The sequence below is a fragment of the Phalacrocorax carbo genome, chromosome 2, assembly GCF_963921805.1.
Source record: "Phalacrocorax carbo chromosome 2, bPhaCar2.1, whole genome shotgun sequence".
Lineage (NCBI taxonomy): Eukaryota > Metazoa > Chordata > Aves > Suliformes > Phalacrocoracidae > Phalacrocorax > Phalacrocorax carbo.
In genome coordinates this window covers 115,048,427-115,071,613 of record NC_087514.1, presented here as the reverse complement: position 1 = coordinate 115,071,613, position 23,187 = coordinate 115,048,427, and the positions used below count along the sequence as shown (strand labels likewise).

General features: G+C 38.1%; 1 protein-coding gene across 5 annotated transcripts; it reads left to right on the top strand.

The window, feature by feature from the left end:
* Nucleotides 1–1,114: 1,114 nt before the first annotated feature.
* Nucleotides 1,115–22,207, top strand: HERPUD2 (HERPUD family member 2). Of its 5 annotated transcripts, none has more exons than XM_064443932.1 (9): nucleotides 1,115–1,262; nucleotides 1,478–1,792; nucleotides 7,359–7,436; nucleotides 10,669–10,782; nucleotides 12,852–13,009; nucleotides 18,708–18,830; nucleotides 19,167–19,490; nucleotides 20,734–20,848; nucleotides 21,186–22,207. In XM_064443932.1, the coding sequence occupies exons 2-9, from the start codon at nucleotides 1,646–1,648 to the stop codon at nucleotides 21,345–21,347; spliced, it is 1,221 nt and encodes a 406-aa protein (XP_064300002.1). In that variant the 5' UTR covers nucleotides 1,115–1,262; nucleotides 1,478–1,645; the 3' UTR covers nucleotides 21,348–22,207. The 5 variants fall into 5 exon arrangements, with proteins under 5 accessions (XP_064300002.1, XP_064300006.1, XP_064300004.1 ...); XM_064443934.1 differs by having other exon boundaries at nucleotides 1,154–1,268; XM_064443933.1 differs by having other exon boundaries at nucleotides 1,154–1,301.
* The last annotated feature ends 980 nt before the right edge of the window (nucleotides 22,208–23,187 follow it).

The window sequence follows — 23,187 nt, the reverse complement described above, 5'->3', positions numbered from 1 at the left end:
TCTATCCAGATTCTATTTCAAAAGAAGAATTGGGGCATGGGTGCTAACAATATTCCTTCAGGCTCTTCTTTTTATCTTTCCCTTCAGACGCTGGAGTTCCTTAGGGTCCTTTCTTTATTAGCAAACTTTGTGTCTCACTCCTTGTTCATACTGCGGAGCTTAATGAAGGTATGATGCTTTGGCATTAAGGGGACACAATCTACTTGAAAAATCAAACCTGTCTGAAACTTTTGTGCCTTCTGTCATTACATATAGCATTTGAAGACTGCAGGAAATAGAAAGAATGCATTGTTTCTTGGTTCTTTTCAAGATACAGTTTAAAATATTTTTTATAAGCCGTTTATTATCAAGTTAAGGATGCCAACTTTTACTGCAGAGATCCTTAGCAGAAGGATAATGAACTGAACTGTTCCCTTATTCATTGTCATTTTATCCATCAAACTCCTAGGTTATCCTTTAAAGGATTTTGTTTTCAGCAACTGAAAATCACGTAAGATTATCAGAAGTTTATAATGCTAACCTGGGAGTTCGGAAGCTTGTTTTATTACTTTAGACAGGTCTTTTGTGTGACATATGGCCAATCTCTTCCTATGCCTCCATTCTGGTTATAAAAGAGTATTACCTGACCTCACAAGGGTATTGGGGATAGATACACCGAGGTGTTCCCACACGATGGCGATGGAGGCGAGCCACGCAACAAGTAATAAAGTTTTAATTCCGTTGCTAATAAGCACTTGACCTCTTCAGTCTTCAGACCGTCTCGTGAGCCAGCGTCTTGACGCAAGGAGCTGGTGGACACCCCACATCCTGCACCGCGGGCCTCCTCTCACGGCCACAAACACGAAGCCCGCCGAGACTGACGACCAGCGCTTCCGCCGGCCCCGCTCCTCGGTTTCCCCACGCCCCGCCCCGCTGCGAAGCATCATTTCAAAACGCCCGAGCCCTGCCCCGCCGGCACAGGTTTTCCCCTCCCTTTCTTCACCGCTCCCTCCTCGGCGGGGGGACCGCGACGCCTCCCTGACAGGGAACTGCCCCGCCTCGCCGCTCGCGTCACACGCGCCGCCATTGCGCCACACCCCCCCGCCCGGAGGCGGCGCTCAGCCCGCGGGCGCCCCCTAGCGGCGCGGAGGACGAAGGGAGGGGGAGAGAGACGCCGCCGCGCTTCCGGTCTCCATTTTACGCAAACGGCAGCGGGCCGGAGGTCGCGGCGGTGCGGCGGGGCCTTAGCCCAGCCCAGCCCAGCCCGGGCGGACGCGTTCCGGGTACCGGTGCTGCCTCCCGTCTCCTCTCCCTCTCCGCGGGTGCGGGCGCAGCGGGAGGGTGTCCGGGAGGCGGGGTGGGCGGGTGGGTGCGCCTTTTGGCTCCGCGCGAGCCCCCGTCACTGTGGTTACGGGATGGGGGGTGGGGGGTGCGTGTGTGTGACGTGCTAAGCCGCCCCTCTCTCTACTTCTTCCTCCCTCCCCCGCCTGGCGGGCAGACCTCGGCCGGTGCCGCCGCCCTGTGAGCGCCAGCACGGGGATGGGCTCCCCCGGGAAGTTCGCCCCCGGCCGCTGAGGCAGCGCCCAGAGCTTCGAGCGGCTTCGTCTCCCCGGGGAGAGACAGACAGACGGAGAGGGGGGTAGGGCCGGCCGCCCCTGCCAGCAGCATGGACCAAAGCGTGGTGGATCACCCGGTGACCCTCATCATCAAGGCCCCCAACCAGAAATACACCGACCAGACCATTAACTGCTTTCTGGACTGGACTGTGGGCAAGCTAAAATCTCACCTCTCTAAAGTCTACCCCAGTAAGCCGGTGAGTTGTCGGCCAGCCCTCTTTTCTTCATCTTGTCGGTGGGACTGGCGTTGCAGTAACTTCTGGACAGTCGATCAAGACTTTGCTCAGGTGCTTTGCAAAATAAACAAGGAAGAGCCCTGCTGCCAAAGAGCTGCCTGTGCGAAGGCAGTGGCTGGGTCTCTGCTTTCAGGAAAGTTGGCAATATAAATAGCTGCTCCTTTATATGTTTTAAGAAGATCACAGTATAGCATCCTGAAAGGTGGTATTGCTGAAGGTGCTTATTAATGCTCCATTTTGCTTTTTTTGGGAACTGGGATTTAGATACCTCAGTTACCTCAATTTAAGACTAACTTCTGTAAATGTAAGAGTTCTGTCTAAAGCCGTTACAGGATTTAAGCAATATAGCTAAAGTTCTCGTGAATTCACTGAGGTGTGGAGAAGGTAGATTTTTATTCATAATATTATTTTAAACACAGAATGTCACAAACTCCACAATTGTTTTCCTCTTTATTTTTTTTTCCACTTTGAAATGCCATTATTTGAGGTTGTGCTGAAAACTCTGCTCTCAGATGTTCTACAAACTTTTGTGATGGTTGTGACTCTATTTTGAAACTTAATATAAAAGGGGTTTTTTTGTTCACTGAGGAAGATTATTTATTTTAAATTCTTTTAAGTTCTAAATTTGGCAATTAAAAAGAGGCTATGAAAAACCATACAGATAATAATAGAAAGTTAATACTATACCTGTTTAGAATGGGCAGTCATACAGAACAATATATTTGAAAATCTGTTCCAGAAAACTGTATAAAGGGAGTGACTTTGCTTCCACGTTGTGGCAGCATGTGGGGCCTAGACCTTGCTGTAGAAAACATCAGAAAAAGGTTGTGTTTATGTTGTAAGTGATTAGTATTCACCGAGTTCAACAGAAAAATTATTGGCACTGTTGATTTCTTTTTTTTTTTTTTTTAAGAGGAAAAAAGGCAAAATAGTGGCTTTGTGTGATGGGGGGTTTCTGCCTTTCAGAGAAACTGGAAGAAAAGCAGTCAACAACTTAGGCTGTGTCACTGGTACATTGAGATCTGTTAAGCAGTATTTAAGAGTTTGTGGATTTAATTATTGCTGCAAGTAATTCTCTGCTTAGAGAGCCTATCTGCTGTGAAGAAAAGAAGAAGTATATGACTTCAGCTGATTGCTACTTCTTCCTCCTCACTAGGATCTCCTCCTGTGACGTATTTGTGTTTAAACACTAGTTTTCTGACTCATTGTATGATCTTGCTAAACTGGGCTTCTAGGAAGAATCCTTAATGAAAAAAAGGTTTTTATGTTGCACTGTAGGCTTTAACCAGTAGTATAATATTAAATTTCGGTTTCCTGGAACATCATCTGTTGCAAGCTGGTTCCTCCCTCAACGTGGCTTTCCCAAACTTGTGCTGGGTTAAAGAATGGGCAGTTTCTGTGCGGAAAACGATCTCAGTAATTCCGATTTAATTTGGATTTACTGTACTTTCAATTAAACTAGTAACTGAACACAGTATTTTTATTTCATATAACCTTTCAAATTAAAGTAATAACATGGGAGGGGAGAAAGGTGTTTAATAGGATGCCTCCTATGTATAGTAAAATTGAAAAGTGTATTTTTGGCTTGATACGCTTTCGATACTGGGCGTTACTGCTTTTTTTCAAATTTGTTTTAATATTTCTTTTTAGGAGCTTTTTTACCCCTCCTCTTTTTCTTTTTTTAAAACCAGATCAGTGTCCAAAGCTTGTCAATCAAAGTTTTACATTCCTTGAATATGATAGGTCCTGGAAATAACTCCTATTACAATGCTATCTTAAGAGTGCACGAGTACATCAGAGCACAGATGCTCTGTACAGGTATTGCAGTGTTCTTGAAGGGAAGGGTGTAAAATAAAATCGGCTGCTATCACTGCTATATGTAGTCTTTCAAGTTTTCACGTGTGACTTGTACCTCATTCTTCTATATGCATCTGTAAATTAGTAAACTGATGGCAACTGTAAATGTTGTCCTTAAACGTACAATTTATTAAGAGTGTATCTTCAGAAAATGAGATGGTTAAAATAGGCAAATGAGAAGTTAGGCCTTGAGGCAGTGTTGTTTGTGATTTCTCCAGATTAATTTGCGTAAATTAACTTAGCTAAATATGTACAAAATCCAGGTACAGGCAGATGTAAATTGGTTTAGTTGTTATTAAAGTTGGTATACTTACTAAAGAAAGTCACTAAATAAGCTAAATGAGTTTATAACAGTGTTAAGTTAGTTTGTGGATTCGTCAATATTTTTTCCCCTGACTGGACCAATTTTTCATAGCTTGAGTACTGCAGTTATAGTGTCCCTAAATGAAATGTTTACTTAAGAAAGGAAAACTTGCAAAATCAACCTGCATGCCTGTCTGGCAGATCTTACATTCAGTGCATTAACTGCTGCATTGATTACACCCATAAACATTAATTTAAAACTGCTGTTTCTCATTTCCTTTAGTACCTGTCATCTAGTATATACTTCACCCACAGTTCTAACCAGATGTGGTTGTTTTGATTTTTATTTCCTATGGAAGAATGGGAGGGAGGCTGAGTGACCAGAAAAAGGAATGTCTTGTAGGTGAAACAGGATAGCTCAGAAATAAGGTATGTTTCTAAAGGAAGGTGCTGCTGTAGCTTAAGTTTGGTAATGTGCTGGGCATAGCTAACTTGGACTAAGCACTGCAGGAGGAGTCTTTCTTGAAAAATGGAAGAAAAATACCCCACTAGCTGATGAACTCATAGTTTTAAATACATTTAGGTTATGATCTGAAAACTGTCTTCCACCTCACTCATAAACTTCAGGTTCTAGAATAATTCTGTCTGATGATATGTGCTTCTTCTGAAAATGGGGCCACAATAATTATATTTTTTTAAGTGTTTTTTGCATCACAGTTCAGTGTTTGGCCTAGCAGTGAGCATGCTGTTCTTGAAGCAGGAGGTATGATAGTGAACCTCCTCTGCAGAGGATAAGTTGAATGCCTTTTCCATTTACTTTGGCATGTATGTGAATTACTGTGTTTTCACATTTATCAGCTCTTCTTCCATCTGCATTTAAAAACCCCCACATTTCAGAATTCCAGGAAGGCTTTCACCTTAAGAATTGCAAGTGGTAATCCTGTAGTGCAGTTACATATTTAAGTTAAGCAGGGAGGAGTGTGGGGTTTAACAACTCATCTTCCCACATTAACGTGTCTAGCTTAGCACGATGAACAGTACTCAGAGTATGTGTAACCTTTTCTTTTGTGGCTTTGTAGGGAGCTGAAATACATTACTGAAGGCTATGTAGTAGTCAGTTTTGAGGGGTCATTTTAATCTAGCAGTTTCTTCTCTAAGTATTCATACTAAAAAAAGTAATTTGCATTACTTGTCTTTGAGAGGTATGTAATTAGATGGGGTTGAGGGGAGGTTCATATATAAGGTACTGAAGAAAAGAATCTTGAGTTTGACCACATAGAAAGCTGTACTGTGAGTGGGACAGGCAAAACAGCACTCTATTGTCATGTTGGATGATGATACAAAGATTTGGAGTTTGGGTTTTTTGTTGTTGTTGTGTTTTGCTTGTTTTGTGTTAACAGTTTACCTGTTCTCATTAATCTCCAGATAATCTATCTCAGGACCCAGAAACAAGGTTTCTGAGACTTTTCTTCTGGTTCCTCTGGCTGTTCTAAAGCAACAAGTTTCTAATTTACAGGAAGTCAAAGTTTTCTGTAATCTCAGTGCATGCTGCAAATTCAAGTTTTTCTAAGGCCTTTCCGAAATATGAAATGCAAGTAAGCTTGTATTCCTTTAGCAGATAATTCTGGCTTGAAAGGAGCAACCAAATGGTATAGTTCAAAAGAAATTAGTCTGACGTGAGAGAGAGAGAGTAATTTTTTGTTGTTCTAAATGTAAATAGAAATAGTACAGCATGATGTTGAATTAATTGCAGTATTTTATCCATTGGAGCTGCAAATAAATAGTTCCCTGTGTTGAGACTTACAAAAATAGTGTGTTATGTCACTAATGCAAAATACAGAAAATTGCAGAATATAGAAAACGTTTCTTCAGTAGCAGTGATAAACGGTTCTGTACTATATGTGACAGGTTATGCACTCATGTATTTAATCATGAATAGCTAGTATGAATTTGGGGAAAAAATGCAAAATCTTCTCAGATTTAATATATAATTATTTGCTTAGAGTATCTATCATTTTTTTCTAGTTATATGACCTGATTTTTTTTAAGGGAAAAAACAAGTTCTGCAACTTTTCTGTGGTCTGCTGAGTTATAGGGAATCTGTAAAAGGCAACTGCAAGAAAGAAAAAAGTCAAAACTCCTGTGAAAGCTTTTTCTAATCACAGAGATCTGGATTTCAGGTATTTGTGTCTTAGTATTAGCATGAATAAGACTGCAGAGTGAGCAAAAGAAGGCTAGGAGAGAAAGAGGTGAAATGTTGTAAGACTAGCTGTTTGCATGATGGGGAAATTCTTCAAATATTTCATACTGATAATGCATGTCTGTTCCACTGATATTTAGGCTAGATTTCTTCATTTAGAATTTGCTTATCTTAGCATGCTCTTTCAAGTGATAAACCCTATTTATTAATTTAGGATGCAAACAGTAGTTGGATTCTCTTAAATATTCATCCATATTAAAAGAAGTTTAAGGAGCTTTTTTCAAAACAAAAAAACAAGATGGGGGAGCTGTTTATTCACATAGTTTCAGCATGCTAGTGACCCACTAGTATTAAGACTATTTAAAACTCTGACAGCATAAACTGAATTGCATGGGGTTGGGGTTTTTGTTTGCTTGTTTTCTTTAACCAAGTAGACTTTACTGTACTGGACATCTTACTGTAGATAGGTACCCCAGATATCTCTTTCGTGTAGAATAATTGAAAGTTTTTAAAACAAATTATGCCCTATTCATAAGGTAATAAAACAGTTTTGTTTGCACTGTGGAAGTGTAAGAACAGCAAAAAAGCTCACCAAAGTTTGCAGGCTACCTTAAAAAAATAATCTTGCTGCTTCATGCTTTTTAATGTTTTCCTACTTGTTTACTCTTGTGACTTCTTTTTTGGGGGGGGGGGGGAGATGTTGGGGAGGTTGTGGGGATGGGGGCAGGGGCTAATAACAGACATTCCCTGTTGAAAAAAATAGAAATTTGTGCCCTTCTTCTGTATATTTTAATTATCGTTCCATCTTTCTACTATTTGGGGGGGATTTCTTTCCATCTACTTTTCAGCAAGTGCCTGGGAATGGGAGCAGGGTAAAGAGAAATATTTAAAAGGAAGGGATCTTTGAATATACTTGATAGTTCTCTTGAGCAGCATTTGTCAGTTAAGTAGTGTTAATTGTTGTGGCGCTCTCGCTGAGTGCATGATAGCAGAATTCTTTTTCAGAATTAACTTGTGAGTTGGGCTTGTGAAGTCTCTGAAATGTTTTTAAGACTATCTGTTGGTGGTTGGAATTTTAAGGGGTTTTCTCATCTGCAAATGTTATCTCCAGCTGTATATCTGTACAGCAGGAAAAAGCTAAATTCCTTTCTTTGTCCCATCTCCTAGTCTACAAAGGATCAGAGACTGGTGTATTCCGGCAGACTGCTTCCTGATCATCTGCAGCTGAAAGACGTTCTCAGAAAAGTAAGCTTTATATGAACACCATATGATATTTGATCAAAATCCCTTTTTGGGAAATAGGAAATTAGATTTGTGTTGCTTAGCTTCAAATTTTCATTGTTGTATTGAGAGATGTTACCATATAATGTTGATACATTCAGGAAATGTATTTTCACATACCCCTTGCGTGTAGGATTGTTATACTTGTGGATTGAGGCATGTTTCCAGTTGGTGGCAGAGCAGGTGGGCTGTTTAAGTCCAGAGCAAGTGATACGTAGTATAGAGTGCTTTCTTTGGGCAGTTCCCACTATGACCTAAATGGAACCGTTTAACACATTTGTGTTGGTATGGGAAATAATTTCTTGTATGTACTTAAACCCAAGAACTTGCATTAAAAATGGCACTTGTGTAAGCAAATTAAGGGTAACATTTATATGCAAAACCAGAATTCTAAATTCCTGAATGGTTTTGCTGGGAAAGCTTTTTGTTGTTATGTTTTTACTCATCGTCTATTAACCATTTCTTATGATGTTTGAAAGTTTGTTGATTCTTGTGTTTATTTTTTTATTCTGCTGGCTTATCTTGGAAAAAATAATTTTACTAGTCTAATTTTGGATTCTTCAGTCAACATTTATATTAAAGCCAAATCCTGAATACACGTGACATCTGATGTTGCTACTAAGTAATAGGGACTTTCTTATGTTAGTAAAGTCCTTAAAAGTGTATAGAATAAGATATTTAGAGCAGATTATCAAGAACTCTGTTTCAATTTCAATGGTAATGGAAAACATAATGCATTATGTTGTGTAGTCTAAACTTGTAAACAGATCAGAATGCATCAATAGCTATGTTTAGAAAATACTTTAGGTCATTAAACAATTATGTTTTTTAATCCTATGAAATAGGTAAACTCTGTAATACAGTACCTGGGTGTTGGTAGTGATACTTTTTTGTAGTATATTAAGGTAAAAATCAATGTACAGCCTGCAAGAGTGGGTTACGCTTTAGTATGGAGGAAAGTCTCTAAAGGGGGATAATGCTTTAGTGAAAGTGGGCAAATGAACTTCCTTATTAAGTATGGAGAAATCAACGCAGAGGAATCTTGAGTATTGCTTGAGTAGACTAACACTGTTGTTACTTTATAATCTTCGCTCTGAAGTAGATTTTATTAAATTGGATTTAACTGCTTACCAAAAAATGATTGAAATTTACTATGTATAGGTTTACTGGAAAACTGGAGCTGGACTATTGCCAACCCGTATGTGTCCTGTACCACTTAAAAGTTCATGAAAGTAGTTATATAACTTACTTCAAAGCTTAGTTTTACTTGTTAAGGACAAAATGAAGTCTGAATCCCTTAACTTCACTTGGCCTGCTTACAGCGGACTAGTTTTAGGAAACACAATTTCAAACCTTGCTTATGTGCTAGAGGACAAACTTTGCCAAATAATGTCTTCCTTCACTCTACAGGGGTTATATTTGACTTTAAAGATGCTTTAGTAGCTATAGGCCTTGGGTTTAGTTAAAGAAATTTAGTGAATTTAGGAACATACTCATCAGTCTGAAGCATAATGTTAAAAATTTACATTGGAAGAGGAGGAGCTTTTGTGATCAAGCTTTTAAGAGCTTTTGGAAAAAAAGGTATGATTACTCTTCAATCTTATTCTCTGCCATATTATTCCTACTTCATTAGCTATAATTTCCTAATATTATCTGAGGATTTACTAAAACTCTCAGATTAGCTTTGTGATACTTGCTCTTGATACTGAGCAGTATCATTTTGCTGATATAAAATACCTTGAGGCTGGAAGTCTTGGCACCCTTCAAGCATAGTGATGTCCAGCATGTTATGTAAAATTAGAAACATAATAAACTGCCACACTGAATAGAGCTGTACACTGTAAGCCTGCAAGTAATATGTCTAGCTTCCTTTGCCTTTCCAAGTGGCATAAGTTCTTATCTAGAAAGAAGGTAACTAGTTAGGTTTAAAGCTTTTGATGTGGTCAGAATGCTGATCACCTTCATTCAGTGCTCTCTGATTGTTGCTTACTATCACCAGCTAGTAAGAAATTACACTTAATGTAATAGCAAGGTTGTGCTTGGGGCTAGAAACTGATACCTGAGGAGGTGTTTAAATTAGTGTGGATAGGCTATGCTAGTAATAATGCACAATGGTGTATAAAAGCACTTATCCAATTTTCTTTATTCCTAAAGATTACAACTTAAAAATTAGTAAATGTGTGTAACTTTTTTTACAGTTTTTAAAAAAAAAACCTCCAAACCTGTTATTTCTAAATGTCATCTCATTAAAAACTGCAGCTTGACTGCACCATGCTGGTTTCAGAAGAGGACGGAGGGTTTTTTCCTGCTTTTCTTGTTTAACATTTGGTTACTGAGGAAGCTGTAGTGTGCAGTTTAAATATGCAGTCATAGCTGTTCCTGTTGCTATGGCCATATAAGCTTCAGGCATGCTGATATCATGAGGTGTTTTCACTTGGTACTTCAGATTGAAGCCGTTACGGCATCTGTGTTGCGGGAGGGAGCGTATCCATGAAGAATTGATGTGGGCTGGGTACTTGCATGCTGACACGCCTTCAAGTGGTACCACTTGTTTGATTCTTCACTTTCAAATATTTAGGAATACTCAAGTTCCATATAGCACTGAATAGCATTCCCCGAGTGTGGAATATCTGCAGGGGCTCTTCAGTTGGGCATCTGCAGGTTAGGCTTGAGCTGAGCTTAGGCTGGAGTGAGGTGAAGACAATGCCTGATATATTTTTGTCTTGGTCTGCTCATGGAATCCCAGTGCCTACACTTTGCATTTACCCTGATGTCTTTATTGGATAACATTCTCTGTTAGATCTCAGTGCAAATATAAGCATTCTTAACTTTGGGGAAACCAAGCCCTGTAAAGCGTTTGAGATTTTTCCAAAGTGAGAGTTAAAGCTTATGATATACTTCCTCGTGTTTCTCTGTGTGGTCTTCCATTGGTTCAGCTAAACTGCAGTTTTTGGGAAGACTGAGGGTAAGTGAATGTTCAATATATTATCGTGGATAACTGCTAAGAAGATGTTAGCTGGGAAACAGTGGACTTCTCCTGTGCTAGGCTCAAGTTTTCCTTTGTGGTCTCTCCATTTTGTATAATGTTTCTTTACTGATTGCAAATGTAGCTTTGAAAATGGATTTTGAAAGGCTTTTTTGTTTGCAAATTTCTCAAATATTGTTGCTTTAGCTCTTCAATTTCTTCAATTTTTAGCAAGATGAATATCATATGGTTCATCTGGTATGTACTTCCCGGACGCCCCCAAGTTCTCCAAAACCCAGCACCAGTAGAGAAGGTCATGGAACTTCAACCTCCAGCAGTAGCTCAGTGAGTTTGTTTTCATACACGGGACGTGAATTTCTTCTACCCTGAGGAAGCTTTCCAGGAATTTCTCTTTTAATTTTAAAAATTTGACTGTAAAATAGTGTGGTGAAAGTAGAGCATGCCATATGAATTTGTACAATTAGACTTGATTATGTAAGGGTGTCACTTTATTTAAACAAAGATGACCTTTTTCAAATTTTAATGCAATTATGTTTGTTAGATGATAAAGTACTACTTTTTTTTTAAGCTGTTCTCTATTTTTAACACCTCTTCTTTATCAAAAAGTACATTTTCCTTTTTTTCCATGTCCCCATATCTTTGGCAGAAATTGAGCAGTGTATTCAGATTTTTTTAAAAAAACCAACCAAACCCAAGTTCTGATTGATTTTGTGAAAACTGTACTGCTGGAGAGAGACCAGTAAAATTGGTGCTCTTGTTGTGAGATAGACAGGTGGAGCTTGGCCAGTGCTTATTCTGATTGATAGAAATTGGACAGTACTCATGTAGCAAATTGTAGTGTCTGTAAGACAGTGAGAAGTAGAAAGTGTTCTTAACACTTTATTAAGCTATTCAAAGAACACTTGGCTAGGGTATTTCGAGTCATTCTGTCTTCATGCCCTCCAAAAATCATTATGTTCTTTGATTGTACTCTGTTTTAGCAGAAGGGCAGTTAATGTTTCTGTTGATGCCTTGGTCATCTTCACTGTAATTCTCTTGGCTTTTTCCAGAGCTGGCAGTATTGCTAAGTGATCCTTGAAGGTTAGTCAGAAAGGAATGTATATGATACCATTATAGTCCTTCTCATCTGTGATGTTGATTATCAGTGTACGGGAAATACCCTTCCAGTAATAAGCTGTCTTCATTCTTCTGTTGATAGGGTACTGTTTCTGACTGCTATGTGACAGTCAGAAATTCAAGTGGCTTAAGCAATAGTAGCGAGTGTACAGTGGTTACGTTGTTTTTTCGAAGGCTGTATTTGTTATCTCTGTTTGCAAGCAGGATACAGGGTGCCTTCTTTGTAATTGTTTTATTGCTACGTAAATCAGTTGTAAATGTCCTGTTTAAATGACTGTATTAATGACCGCTTAAAGCGGTCAGTATGCACAGTGTTAAGTTTATAATACCTTGAAGGAAACAACCTAAATCCAAAGCTTGAATGGCCTTTATTCTTCCACTTGCTTAGCTTTATTCTCACCCCCAACTGTCTAGTGGTAATTTGTTTTTTGTTTTCCTTTGTAGGGCAAATGTGATATGGATGTCTTAAGTAATTGCAGCTCCTCACTTCCTGAGTTGTCAAAGTTGAAGAGCATTTTCTACCGAGTAAACATTACAGTAATGCCTAGCAACAGGATTTGGGGATTTATTAAAACTAAAGTAATGCATCTCAACAGCCAAATTATAGTTTTGTTATAGTGACAAATAATCTAGGAGGGCCAGCTGTTGCCCTTCTTCCAGGGTTAAGTATTGATCTTGGAAAGCATTGAAGGTCTGACACAGTAGTTTTAGGTATGTTTCTGGGAGCCTAAGCCACTTCCCTATTCCTACCCCTTGCCCCCTCCCAGCAGTGAGTACAGAAATTTGAATTGGGCAGCTGGCACCAGTGAAGAGGATGATGAGTAGAAGGGAAGCTGAAGACAGGAATAGAGGAATGGTATTTTAAGCCACTGCAGGCACTATTATCTCTGAATATAAAGTCATATCCTGAGGTTGTAGTTACTTTTGTTAACGGTAGCCACTAGAATTTTAGATGCTGCTAAATATTCTCTGGATTAAGCTTTACTTTGGTTCAGCTTTTTGAAACTATAATTCCCAATGATCTGTGGTTTTCTTTGGGACCTATCAAGTGTTGAGTCTTTCTGAAAACTTCACTTTTTATATGTGCAATTTTGAATTTCTGTTGTTACTAAAGGCTTGCCAGGGCAAATAAAACCCCAGAAGACTTGCCTGGTGCTTATATTCTCAATTAAACTTGTGACAAAACATTAAAGCAAATAGGTTTTTATTAAGACACAGTAGTAAATCTTTTAACTGTGGCAAAAAGATCCCCAACCTCAATTTTATTTATTTTTAAGAATTTGGACCGTTCTGGATCAGCTTCTGCCTCATCCACAAACCAAGAAGCTTCATCTACATCGTTGAACACTAGTGCAGATGGTGTGAGGCATCGTAATCTTCCGCAAGCACAAAGCAATCCCATACCAAGCCACCAGTTCCCTTATTTAATGCAAGGGTAAGTGAGATTGAAGCAATCCTCAGCTCTTTGATACTCTTTAAAGTACTTTAAGTGTTCAGTGACAATTATGTTCCTTTAGGTCTGCAAAATGATTTGGCTAGTTCAGCTTGAAGCATAAGTCACATTTAGAAACATTTTTAATATGAACATTAATGTTTTAGCCAGGAGTCAGTCAAAGACTAAGTGATCTTGGTGTTCCCCTTCAGGCTGTCTTTTATTTTTTCTTCATCCTTTCTGCCCTCATCTTCCTGTTGATAAGTGCAGCTGTAATATTTATCTAGTGGATGTAGTTAGTTATGTAACTGAAAAATTGTTGCTTTTTCTAGTCCTTTATTGTAATCATCAATGCTAAATTCTTATCAGAATAAGATGGTTCTTACTTTTTGACACATAAGAGATGTAACTCTTCACTTCCCCATACTGGATTCAGCTGTAGAAATGATATGAGGGTGCTTCGAGTACATGTAAGTGCTTGTATATCTACAACAGAGTTTTAAAGTATTTTCATATGTACCAATGAAATGTAGCTAGTGTACATTTCTAGATCAGATCTGTTATTATGTAACTTTAAAGATGCCTGTCATTTTGTTTGCACGTAAAAAGCAGCTTTAGGAATTTTTAACCCATGTGACCTTTGCAGCTTCTTAAACATTTCTTTGTTTTTTAGCTTTATTTTCTTCCAAGGGGAAAGTGGGAGGATAGTGCATTCTGAGATGATAGCTGTCATTTCCTTGGGGAATGCTTTAAAGATTTGTTTCTGACAAGGCATTTCCCAGTACTGTATAGATTCTAGAGATTTTCTTTAGAGACTGAGGGGGAAGGGGGGGGGAAATCTATGAACCTGCTAACAGTAACAATTGTTTCTGTCACTGGAAAGAAAACAAATGTCAGGAACTGCTCAAAATTTAGTTTCAGTTCAATTTACTGTCTCTCTTGTTAGAGTTAACCTAGACTTTACTAGTCTTACTATTTTTCATCCTGAATTCCTTCAAGTCCTTTTTATTGCTTATCTGAAATGCACTGTCGTCTGGGAAGAAATTGGCTGTGCAATGGGTGGAGCACTTAGGTTATTCTGACCACATACACCTCTGCAGAAGTGGTTGTACTTGCCTTTATGGCAAAGCTAGGTGACACTAGGCTGACTGTCAAGACTGCTGTTTGGTGTAATGTACATTAATTTGGGAAGCAATTTATTGTGTTTGTGTAAATTACTAATCTGTAAGAAGTTTTAATGTTTTTCTAATTAGCTTTTCATGGAAGCGTTCCCTGAGAGTGAGGTTTTCATCAGTATGCATGCTGAACTGAATAGCCTATGGTCTTCAGAAAGGCAACACAACTGTTGTTCAGTCTTTTAGCTGAAATAATTCAATTAAAATACAGCAGGAAGCATCAGTTTGGAAGACATTACTGTGAGAAAAAGAATAACTTAAAATAAAAATACTAAGTCTATGTCTGTATTAGCAAGTAATATGGATTAAGAGGAGTGGATCTGTAAACAGAAAGAGGTGCTGAGAATCTGGCATCAACACCGCGCATATTTCAGGGGTTTATGTCTTATTTGGACTATCTCTATTTTGGTCACCTGGAATAGGTGCCTGTTTGTTCAGTGCTCTTAAGTCACATCTTTCAATTTAGTGTAATCCAAAAGGAATCCAGATGGTGATCCAAGAACATTCTGTGTTAGCAAACAAAACTGTAGTAAGAGGAAGTAAGTAGAGATTTGCTTCAAAAGTGCAGTCCTGACCTGAAAAGAAATGCCAAAATAAATGAACCCTAAATAATCTTAGGCCTTTTTTGTAAAAGTAATTTAGCAGATCATTTTCAGAACTTAAGGTAGATTATTGCTGCAGACTGCTGGACACGGGCTGTGCTCCACTCCAAACAGTCTGTGTCAATGCCTGCTGTAGTTTGCTGTCATCTTTAAAAACCCTTTTTAATGCTTTCAGTAATCTTCTCAGGTGCATCTGGTTTTGCTTCAGGGCACCGCTACTTGTATTCCAGAAATGAGAAATGCCTTCTGTTTTTTAGCTGCTCTCTTAAATGTCATTTGGGGCAAAGAAATCTAGCTTTAATGTAATTCATACACAGACTGAGACTTGCTAGGAACAATGATGATTCATATCTGAAATTTACTAAAATTTTATTCTAGCTGCATGATGAACTATAGGCTCTACTGATGGGGGGAGGTCTCCAGATGTTTGAAAATGTATGTGAGGGTCAGTTTTCTTGAGCATTTTGCAACACTTTCATTAGTAATTTGTACAAATAAGTAACATGAATGTTAGGCGATTAAATAAAGATTTTGATAGTTTTTCAGTTCCTGGCATAGGGCTTCAATGTGTGAGTTGAATACCGTTTGGGAAAACAGCTAACTTGTATTGTTAAAATATTACAGAGGAAGCAATTAAAAACTCTCTCTTTTGAGCTTTTGTAAGTGCTGTTTTCTAAAAATCTAGACTTGAGGTGGAACTGGGCAAATAGTTTATATATCTACTGAGACAGTCCGCTGTGGAGAGCAAGCAGAGCATAGTCTGCTCCAGTGGGCTTAGCTGAGGATCAGGGCCCCACTGTGCTACGCAGGTGCAAACAGAACAGATGGGCTCAGTCCTGAAATGGCTTGCATTTCAGATTGGAGAGTACTTGGAAGCAGTAAGCAGACAAGAAACATCAAAGCGGTGAGATTATTTGTCAAGCGTGGGCAGCCCATCTAATGAAATGTTTTTGTATTGTGTACATAGTAATGTTTGAAAGCAAACAACAAAATGATATACTGACAGCGTGCAGTGTGTCCTAGTGCATAAACACCTTGCTTCATCAGTAGCTTTTCTAGGTCTATTTCTTTAAGTAGCGAATAGCATAGCAGAGGATATCTCTTCAAGTTGATATCCCAGCCTCATGTGAGACTCACTAAATTAAATGTCTTTATGGGTCAAGGTCATTAAACAAATGCAGTTATTGTCAGTCATGTCGATGGCAGAGATTGAGCTTTTAAGTCTGAATAAAAAGTCTTATTTTTCCATTAGTGGTAAGCAGTATCTTCATGATGACACTAGCTAACTAGTCTGACCTTACCCTCAAATTGAATCCCAGTTAGTTCATTTTAGGTGACTTCCATAGACCAAAAGAAGTAATTCTGAGCTTTCTAGCCATTTAAGGAGTAGCATGCCTGTTTTCAGAATATTCTGAATCTACCTCTACCATTTGAACCTTAAACTTTTTTCTGACTTACCCAACTGTTCTTCTACCGTCTGCTCTGCTTTGTTCTCCAATCTTGGAATGCCTGTGCCTATCCAATTTGCTTCTCTGCTCTTGTGCTGTTGCTGCCATTCTTTTGAAATACTCTGCTTCCTGCCTCTCTTTCCTCCTTTTGGAAAAAGATGAGGAGAAAGCACATGCTACTTTCCTTTTTCTTCTAACAGCAAGTGGGCTTGCTTTGCCAAGAAGAGCTGCTTCCTTTGGAGAGGTTTTTCTCACTGAAATATGTTACACTGTGTTTAGAGTTGTTCCTGGATTTCAAAAGCTAACTTAATACCCCGGCAGCTGTAATAGCTGTATAATTGACAACATCTGCCTCATTCTGATGTTTGAGCAAATAAAATACTGCTGAGCTAGTTGGCATTCTAAGGCAGAAGCCAGTTCTTGAATATTGATGTCTACTTTTTCTTGTTAATGGAGTCAGATCTTGAAAAGTTAAGTCTTGCTTCTCAGAAAGTCCCATCTCCTAGAAAAGCTGTTGGAAAAAGGAAAAAAAGAAAAAACCCACCAAAATATTTGAATGGGAAAGGAAAGAATATGACATAACTGAAATGTTCTGAGGTTTGTCTTGGTTGACTTGTTTCTTATTCTACTGTTAAGCTTTAAGACATCAAGGAAGCAATTTTTCGAAAAAGTTTGGAAGAAAGTAGGTGCTCAAATCCTGTAATGTCTAAAAGGTGTATCTGCGAGGGAGAGCTATTAGCCTAAGGCCTCTCAAGTGTTGCTGAGCTCAACTTAGCAGTTTTAAAGAACCATGCTAAAAAAACTGGTGAATTCCTGCAGAACTCACTTAGGCAAGTTAGGTAGCACTGCTTATTGGTGACTGAGCTGGAGAAATAGGTATGATTGAACAGTGAGTGGGTACTTGCTGTTCACCTCCCGATGAGATATTTTACATGTTTGAAATTGAGACATTGCTCAGTGATTTGTCACAATATAGTACCTAATGACACTCACGTAGAATGTTTGAATCATCTTTATGTTTTGAGGGTCAAATGTTTTATGAGGGTCAGTGTGTTATGAATTTTGGAGGAGTCTTACTTCTCAAAGTGTTTGCCAGTTCAGAAGATAGAAAAACACATTCTTAAAGCTTGCAGCATAAAGGTAAAAGCATGATTGATGTTTTTCATATCAGCTTGACAGCTTTGCTGTTCCATCATGTTAATTATCCATAAATAAGTAGCATCAGCAAGGCTGTCAGTTCACCCTTGCAATTTTTGAAAGAAACCTAGAACCTAGAGTATTGCCAATGATTATCTCAGTTTGTATGTGGTATCAGGAAAGTAGCTTTTGCTTTCTTCCCTCCCCCTCCCCCCCAAATTATTGTCAAAACAGGTTATGACTAAATACAAACGTAACAGTTAGTAGAGATCATGGAGTTGCATGGCAGGGTCTTTTCCAGAATTACAGTGAAATACTTAATCATGTGTAAGATGGAAAAAAGATTTTAATGTCTTCCTCCCATCCTTCTTTCTGGGCATGGCTTGTGTATCTGAATGCCTGGTAGACTAATGAAATCTCTTGGTGATATCTTTGCAGGGAGTGCCTTACTTAGGGAACAGGTGTAGTCTGCAGTGCAATTACAGCAGTCTCAGCTTTTGCTGCCTGCAGTCTGAATAAACTTTTCTTCATGCTTTATACTCTCATGCTGTCCTGAAAGATGTCCTGGTTTACTACAGTTCACTACATCAAAATCTTTGGGGAAAGAGTTGGAAATCTTGCCAAAACATGCTATATGCTCTAGGAGGTAAGAGAGGCTAAGAAGTTTAAAAGCAGACAAAACCAAGCCTAAAACTTATGTATAGGAGCTTTGTATCTCTTGCATGTGAACCAGAGTTAAAAACCCATAAGGATGAGAATTGCTTATGCCCAAAATATTGAGGGGGGCGGGAAGTAAATAATTTACAAAGTTCTTAAATACAGCTTCTGAAGAATGCAACTGAAAGATTAGTTTGTCTTTGCTCATGTTCATTTCTTCATGTCTTTGATCACAGTAGTATTTCAGGTATTGCTTCTAAAAGTAAGTTATAGAAGCTAGTAAGTTTTTGTTTTACAGCTTTTGCAGTGCCTTAAGGGTGACCTTTGATCTTAAAAGGAATTGTATGGAAGAATTTCTGCAGTTGTATATACAGTTTTGAAAAGATTTCAATATAGTTTTGTCCCAAAGATGCATCTAGTGACAGACATCTAAGTACAAAAACATATATCCTCTTTCTGTAGAAATAACTTGGCTTATTAACGTCCTTGTATGAAAATACAGTGCTTTTTTGGAGTGGGTGGGATGATCTCACTACATATTTTGGTGTTATTTCAGTGCACTATTGCAGGGGGACAAATGAGAGGAAAAATGCTACTTTAATTGTTTTTTTTTTTTTAAATATTAGTGCATTTTATAAATGTGGCAGTTCAGAACTGAATATTTCTTTAAATCCTTTCATAGCAACGTAGGCAACCAATTTCCAGGCCAAGGTGTTCCTGCTGGATTTTCTATGTATCCTGCATTCAGTCCTTTACAGATGATCTGGTGGCAACAAATGTATGCACGTCAGTACTACATGCAATAGTAAGTCTGCATTATCTTGGGTAGTACTGCATTATGCTAATGAAAGGAAGGTATTAAAAACTTAAATGTTGTTTGCAGGATCAAAATGCCTGTTTTTATTTTGTCTGGCTATGCTGTTTTACACGAAGTTTTGTCCAGCAGATGAATTTAATTCCAAACCAAAACTGGATTTAATGATGTATTAAGTAAAGATTTAAGGTAAAATGTACTTTGTTTTGACGTGTATTACATCTGAAAAATTGTTTTTATTAATGTAGAAAAGACAAGAATGGGCTTAGAAATCTTGGTGCGTTGGTTTTTTTTCTTGACAAACTAGTTTTGTGTTTAAATTTTTAGCCAAGCTGCTGTTTCAGCCCAAGTGACTTCAAGCACTGAGCCAGTGAGGCCTGCAGTTGCCCAGGCTGTAAATTCAGAACGTGTTCCTGCAAATGAGCCTGCAGCAGTGCCAAATGTAGCCGTCCAAGAGAACAGGCCTGTAAACCCGAATGTTCAGATGAATGCACAAGGTGGCCAGGTAGTGAATGAGGAGGACTTCAACCGGGACTGGCTGGACTGGATATATACGTTGTCTAGAGCAGCAATTCTTCTGAGCATTGTGTACTTCTATTCTTCCTTCAGTCGATTTGTCATGGTAATGGGAGCCATGCTGCTGGTTTATTTGTGAGTACAACAGTTGAGTACAGCTGCAGAGCTGATAGTGGAGTACGGTGCTAGTATATAATCCGTTTAAACTGTAAAAAAATATCCAAATACAAAAGTTCAGGCACTTCTCTTTTACAGTATGGTGTCTTTAAAAAAAAAATTCAAACAAGCAGAGAACCTGATATGAAAAAAGAAACAATTCTCAAAACATTTTTACAGTAAGTTCGATACTACTTACACCTGAAATAGTGCTCTTAAATATTCGTGATATTAACAGATCAGTACTGTAGAAATGTAGAACTTTGGGATGGAAATTTACAAAGTGGGTGTGAGGGGAAGGAAGTTCATATAGGTCAAGCATATGCTTGCATTAACTGAAAACATTTACTGCTTGGATATGAAAGCAAAACTGCAGAGCTAAGCTCATTTATATCTCAAAAATAACACGTGGGATTTGTGCAGTAAATTGTGTTAAGCAGAGTTAAGGTAGTTCTACTGCACCAGTGGATACTAGATCTGATAGAATTGCAGGGACTTAAAATATTTTTTTTTTTTACAATGCATCATAAAGACCTAAGTGCTCTTTTTTTTTTTAATAGAAATATCAGTACTGTTGTCATCACTTCCTTTTATATATGAAAATACCTTAGTGGTGTAAATAAAGTGGAAATCAGCAGTAATGCTTGATATTTTGGACTGATGTAATTTATTGAGAGTTTCCTTAACACTGTAGTCTCCATTCTCACCAGGGCTGTTCTGTCTCTCATGCAGATATGATAGTTGAAATCAGAATATAGACACATGAAAACATAGGAGAGGCTCATTTAATTTACAATGGTAAAATGGTTCAAGCCTTAGCTTAATTTTCTGTGGAAAACAAGAAGTTAAACTTAACTTCAAACTATGAAAATTAAGGCTGCCTTTGAAAATTAATATAACAAGTATTTTAAAATGGGGAGGAGACCCAAAGAAAGTATTCTATATATTTAATCACCTAACCGTGGTAAATTATTCATCTTCTGGAACAGAGGGCTGTGAACAGCACTTCTGAAGCTTAAAGGACCGCTCTTAGCATGACCCTTCTTAACCCAGATGTCAAAGAATAGCCATTTGATCTAGAAGTAAGACTTGCAGAAAAATACATGTAGCTTCATGCATCTGAAAATACTTGAATAATTTCCTGCAGTAGTTAGCTGTAGCAGAAAAATCTCGTTATTCCTTTCAAAAGAGAGGTTTTCAACTCTTCCATCTTCTTACATAGACACCAAGCTGGATGGTTCCCCTTTAGGCAAGAGGGAGGCCAACAACAGGCAGCCAATAACATGGAAGTGAACCGTGATGGGCAGCATGCAAATAATCCTGACCTTGAAGAAATGGTGAGTAAGAGCAGACATGCCTTTCGAGACTCCTATTATTATATTGTCAAGTACACTGCAATGTCTGGACAGAAGGTCAACTTGTATGAAATGTAGTCAGTTTAACCAGAAAGCTTTGAGCATTGTCCTCAGTGTTGTGCCTGCTGCTTAAATTCTGTATTTTTCTAGACTGACAATTGCTGATTGTCTCTACTTCAATCACAGACTTTCTTCATGCTAGTTATTCTTCAGGAGATTGTTCTGAGAGAAGTTACTTAATGTAGGAAGATATGCTGGTTACCTTATATTGGAGCTCTGAAAATAAGCAGTTGAATTGCTTCAATTTCTGTTTTTAAAGGAGCGACTTATGGACGATGGGATTGATGAAGACGGTGGAGAAGATGCAGGTGAAGATGCCAATACAGAGCAGCAGCCTGGATTCATGGCTTCCGCTTGGTCCTTTATCACAACTTTCTTCACATCGCTCATCCCTGAAGGGCCTCCACAGGTTGGCAATTAAAGTAGAAAAGGAACTGTGTCAGGCAGCCTCAGTAGCCATACATAGAAGTGGAGCAGATTCTAGAGAGTATTTTAAATACGGTGCAATTTCTGAGAATTTATAATGTTATCTTTTTGATCATGGTGTAAAAAAATGTGTATTTTTTTTTCTTTTGGCTTTCTCATGCATTGAGTATTTTAAGCACAAGTGGACTACTAAATGCTTTCTTTAAGATTCTTCTTTTTCTGAAGAATAAAATATAAAGATATTGGTCTTCCATGTTTTATTTTAATTTCAAACGTGTATTATACTGAGGCAAAAAGCTTGTACTTAATCTGCACCATTACCTCTTTAAAGAGCTGTTAAAAATCTGAATGTTGACAGACCTTTCCAAATGCTGTCTATTCATCTGAATAATCCTGTGTTAGTTTTATGCAGGGTATGAATGATCACTTGGGATTTGGGGTTTATATCTTTCTTGAAAGAACACTGTATACATAAGGATTACTTGCTAATGGCATGTTGTCTTCATGCCACAAAATACTAAACCTCTTCTCATACCTTTAGAAAGCTAAAAGCTTTTTCTTGAGGCTATTTAGAAGTTCATTAAAGTTGGAGATCTCTGACAGCTCTTCAAAGACAATTGACAGTGATGGGATAAACCATAAATGTTTGATACATACAGTACTTTTTAAGAAAAATATAGCATACTGGGGAAAAAACATGTACATTAGTTTTCTTTTTTAATTAAAAACTGTTATGGTAACTTTTGGATGTTTATATGCATATTTGAATGCAAAAAAAAAAACCCCTAGTGCATCATTAAGGATGAGAATATGATTGATTTGAGTGGAATAAAGTTATCCTGGTGGCATTACCAATATTGACTAAAGTGGTATGTTTGTAGCAGCACTTACACAGTTATGGGTATGATCTCAACAGCAGGGTATCTGTATTCTTAAACTTAACCTAATTAAAACAGAGAAAAGGAAAATTGTACATGAGGTAATAGCACAGTACTACTGTCAATTTGGGTTTGGTTGCTTTCTTTAGATTTCAGTCACAGTCAAGAAGTTTTATTTGCTTTTGTTCCTAATTCTGACATTATCCTGTGTTATCAAACTTAAAAATGGCTACAAAGATTCTGTTATGCTACAACCAACAGAAAGCTTATCCAGTATTCTAATTTACAAGTACTGGGCAAAGCTCTTAAGTAAGTCTGAACTAGTGAGACATAAGGCTTTATTTTTTTGCTTGCTCAGGTCAAAATGCTGAAGCTGTGCAGTGAAGTTTTAAAGCTTACAATACTTTCTTTGGGTTTATACTCAGAAACATTTGTCAGGATTTCTAGGCCTTATTGGGAGTTGACTCAACTAGAAAAATAACTTTGTATAATGATTTTAATTTAAACAGCTCAGAAGAGTTACAAAATAATTCTCACAACTCTGTCAAGAGGAGAAATAGAAATCTAAGTCTTACAAGTATCAATTATTTTATTTGCTGTATAGGCAGCAATGATGAATAAATCATGTTTAATTATGATGTTTTACTCCCATGTTACTATGGAGAACTGCTCTCAGTTTAGGTTCTTTACTACATTAACATAAAAATGTGTAGAATTGTCCAAGAATTTTTACTGTTTCAATTTGGTGGATGGATCTAACTTAATGTTTAAGAACTGTTACAAAAAGTGAACATATTTAAAGGGATGGCACAGAGTGGCAGTCTTGGATGTCACGAGACTTATTTCTGGGATGCACTGAAGAGGTTTCATCTATTTGACCTGTGTGTTCTTTCTCCAACTTTTTGCAAAAGTTCTTTTTGTTGTTGTTGTCTGGTGTTAGTATGTCTGTAACCTGTG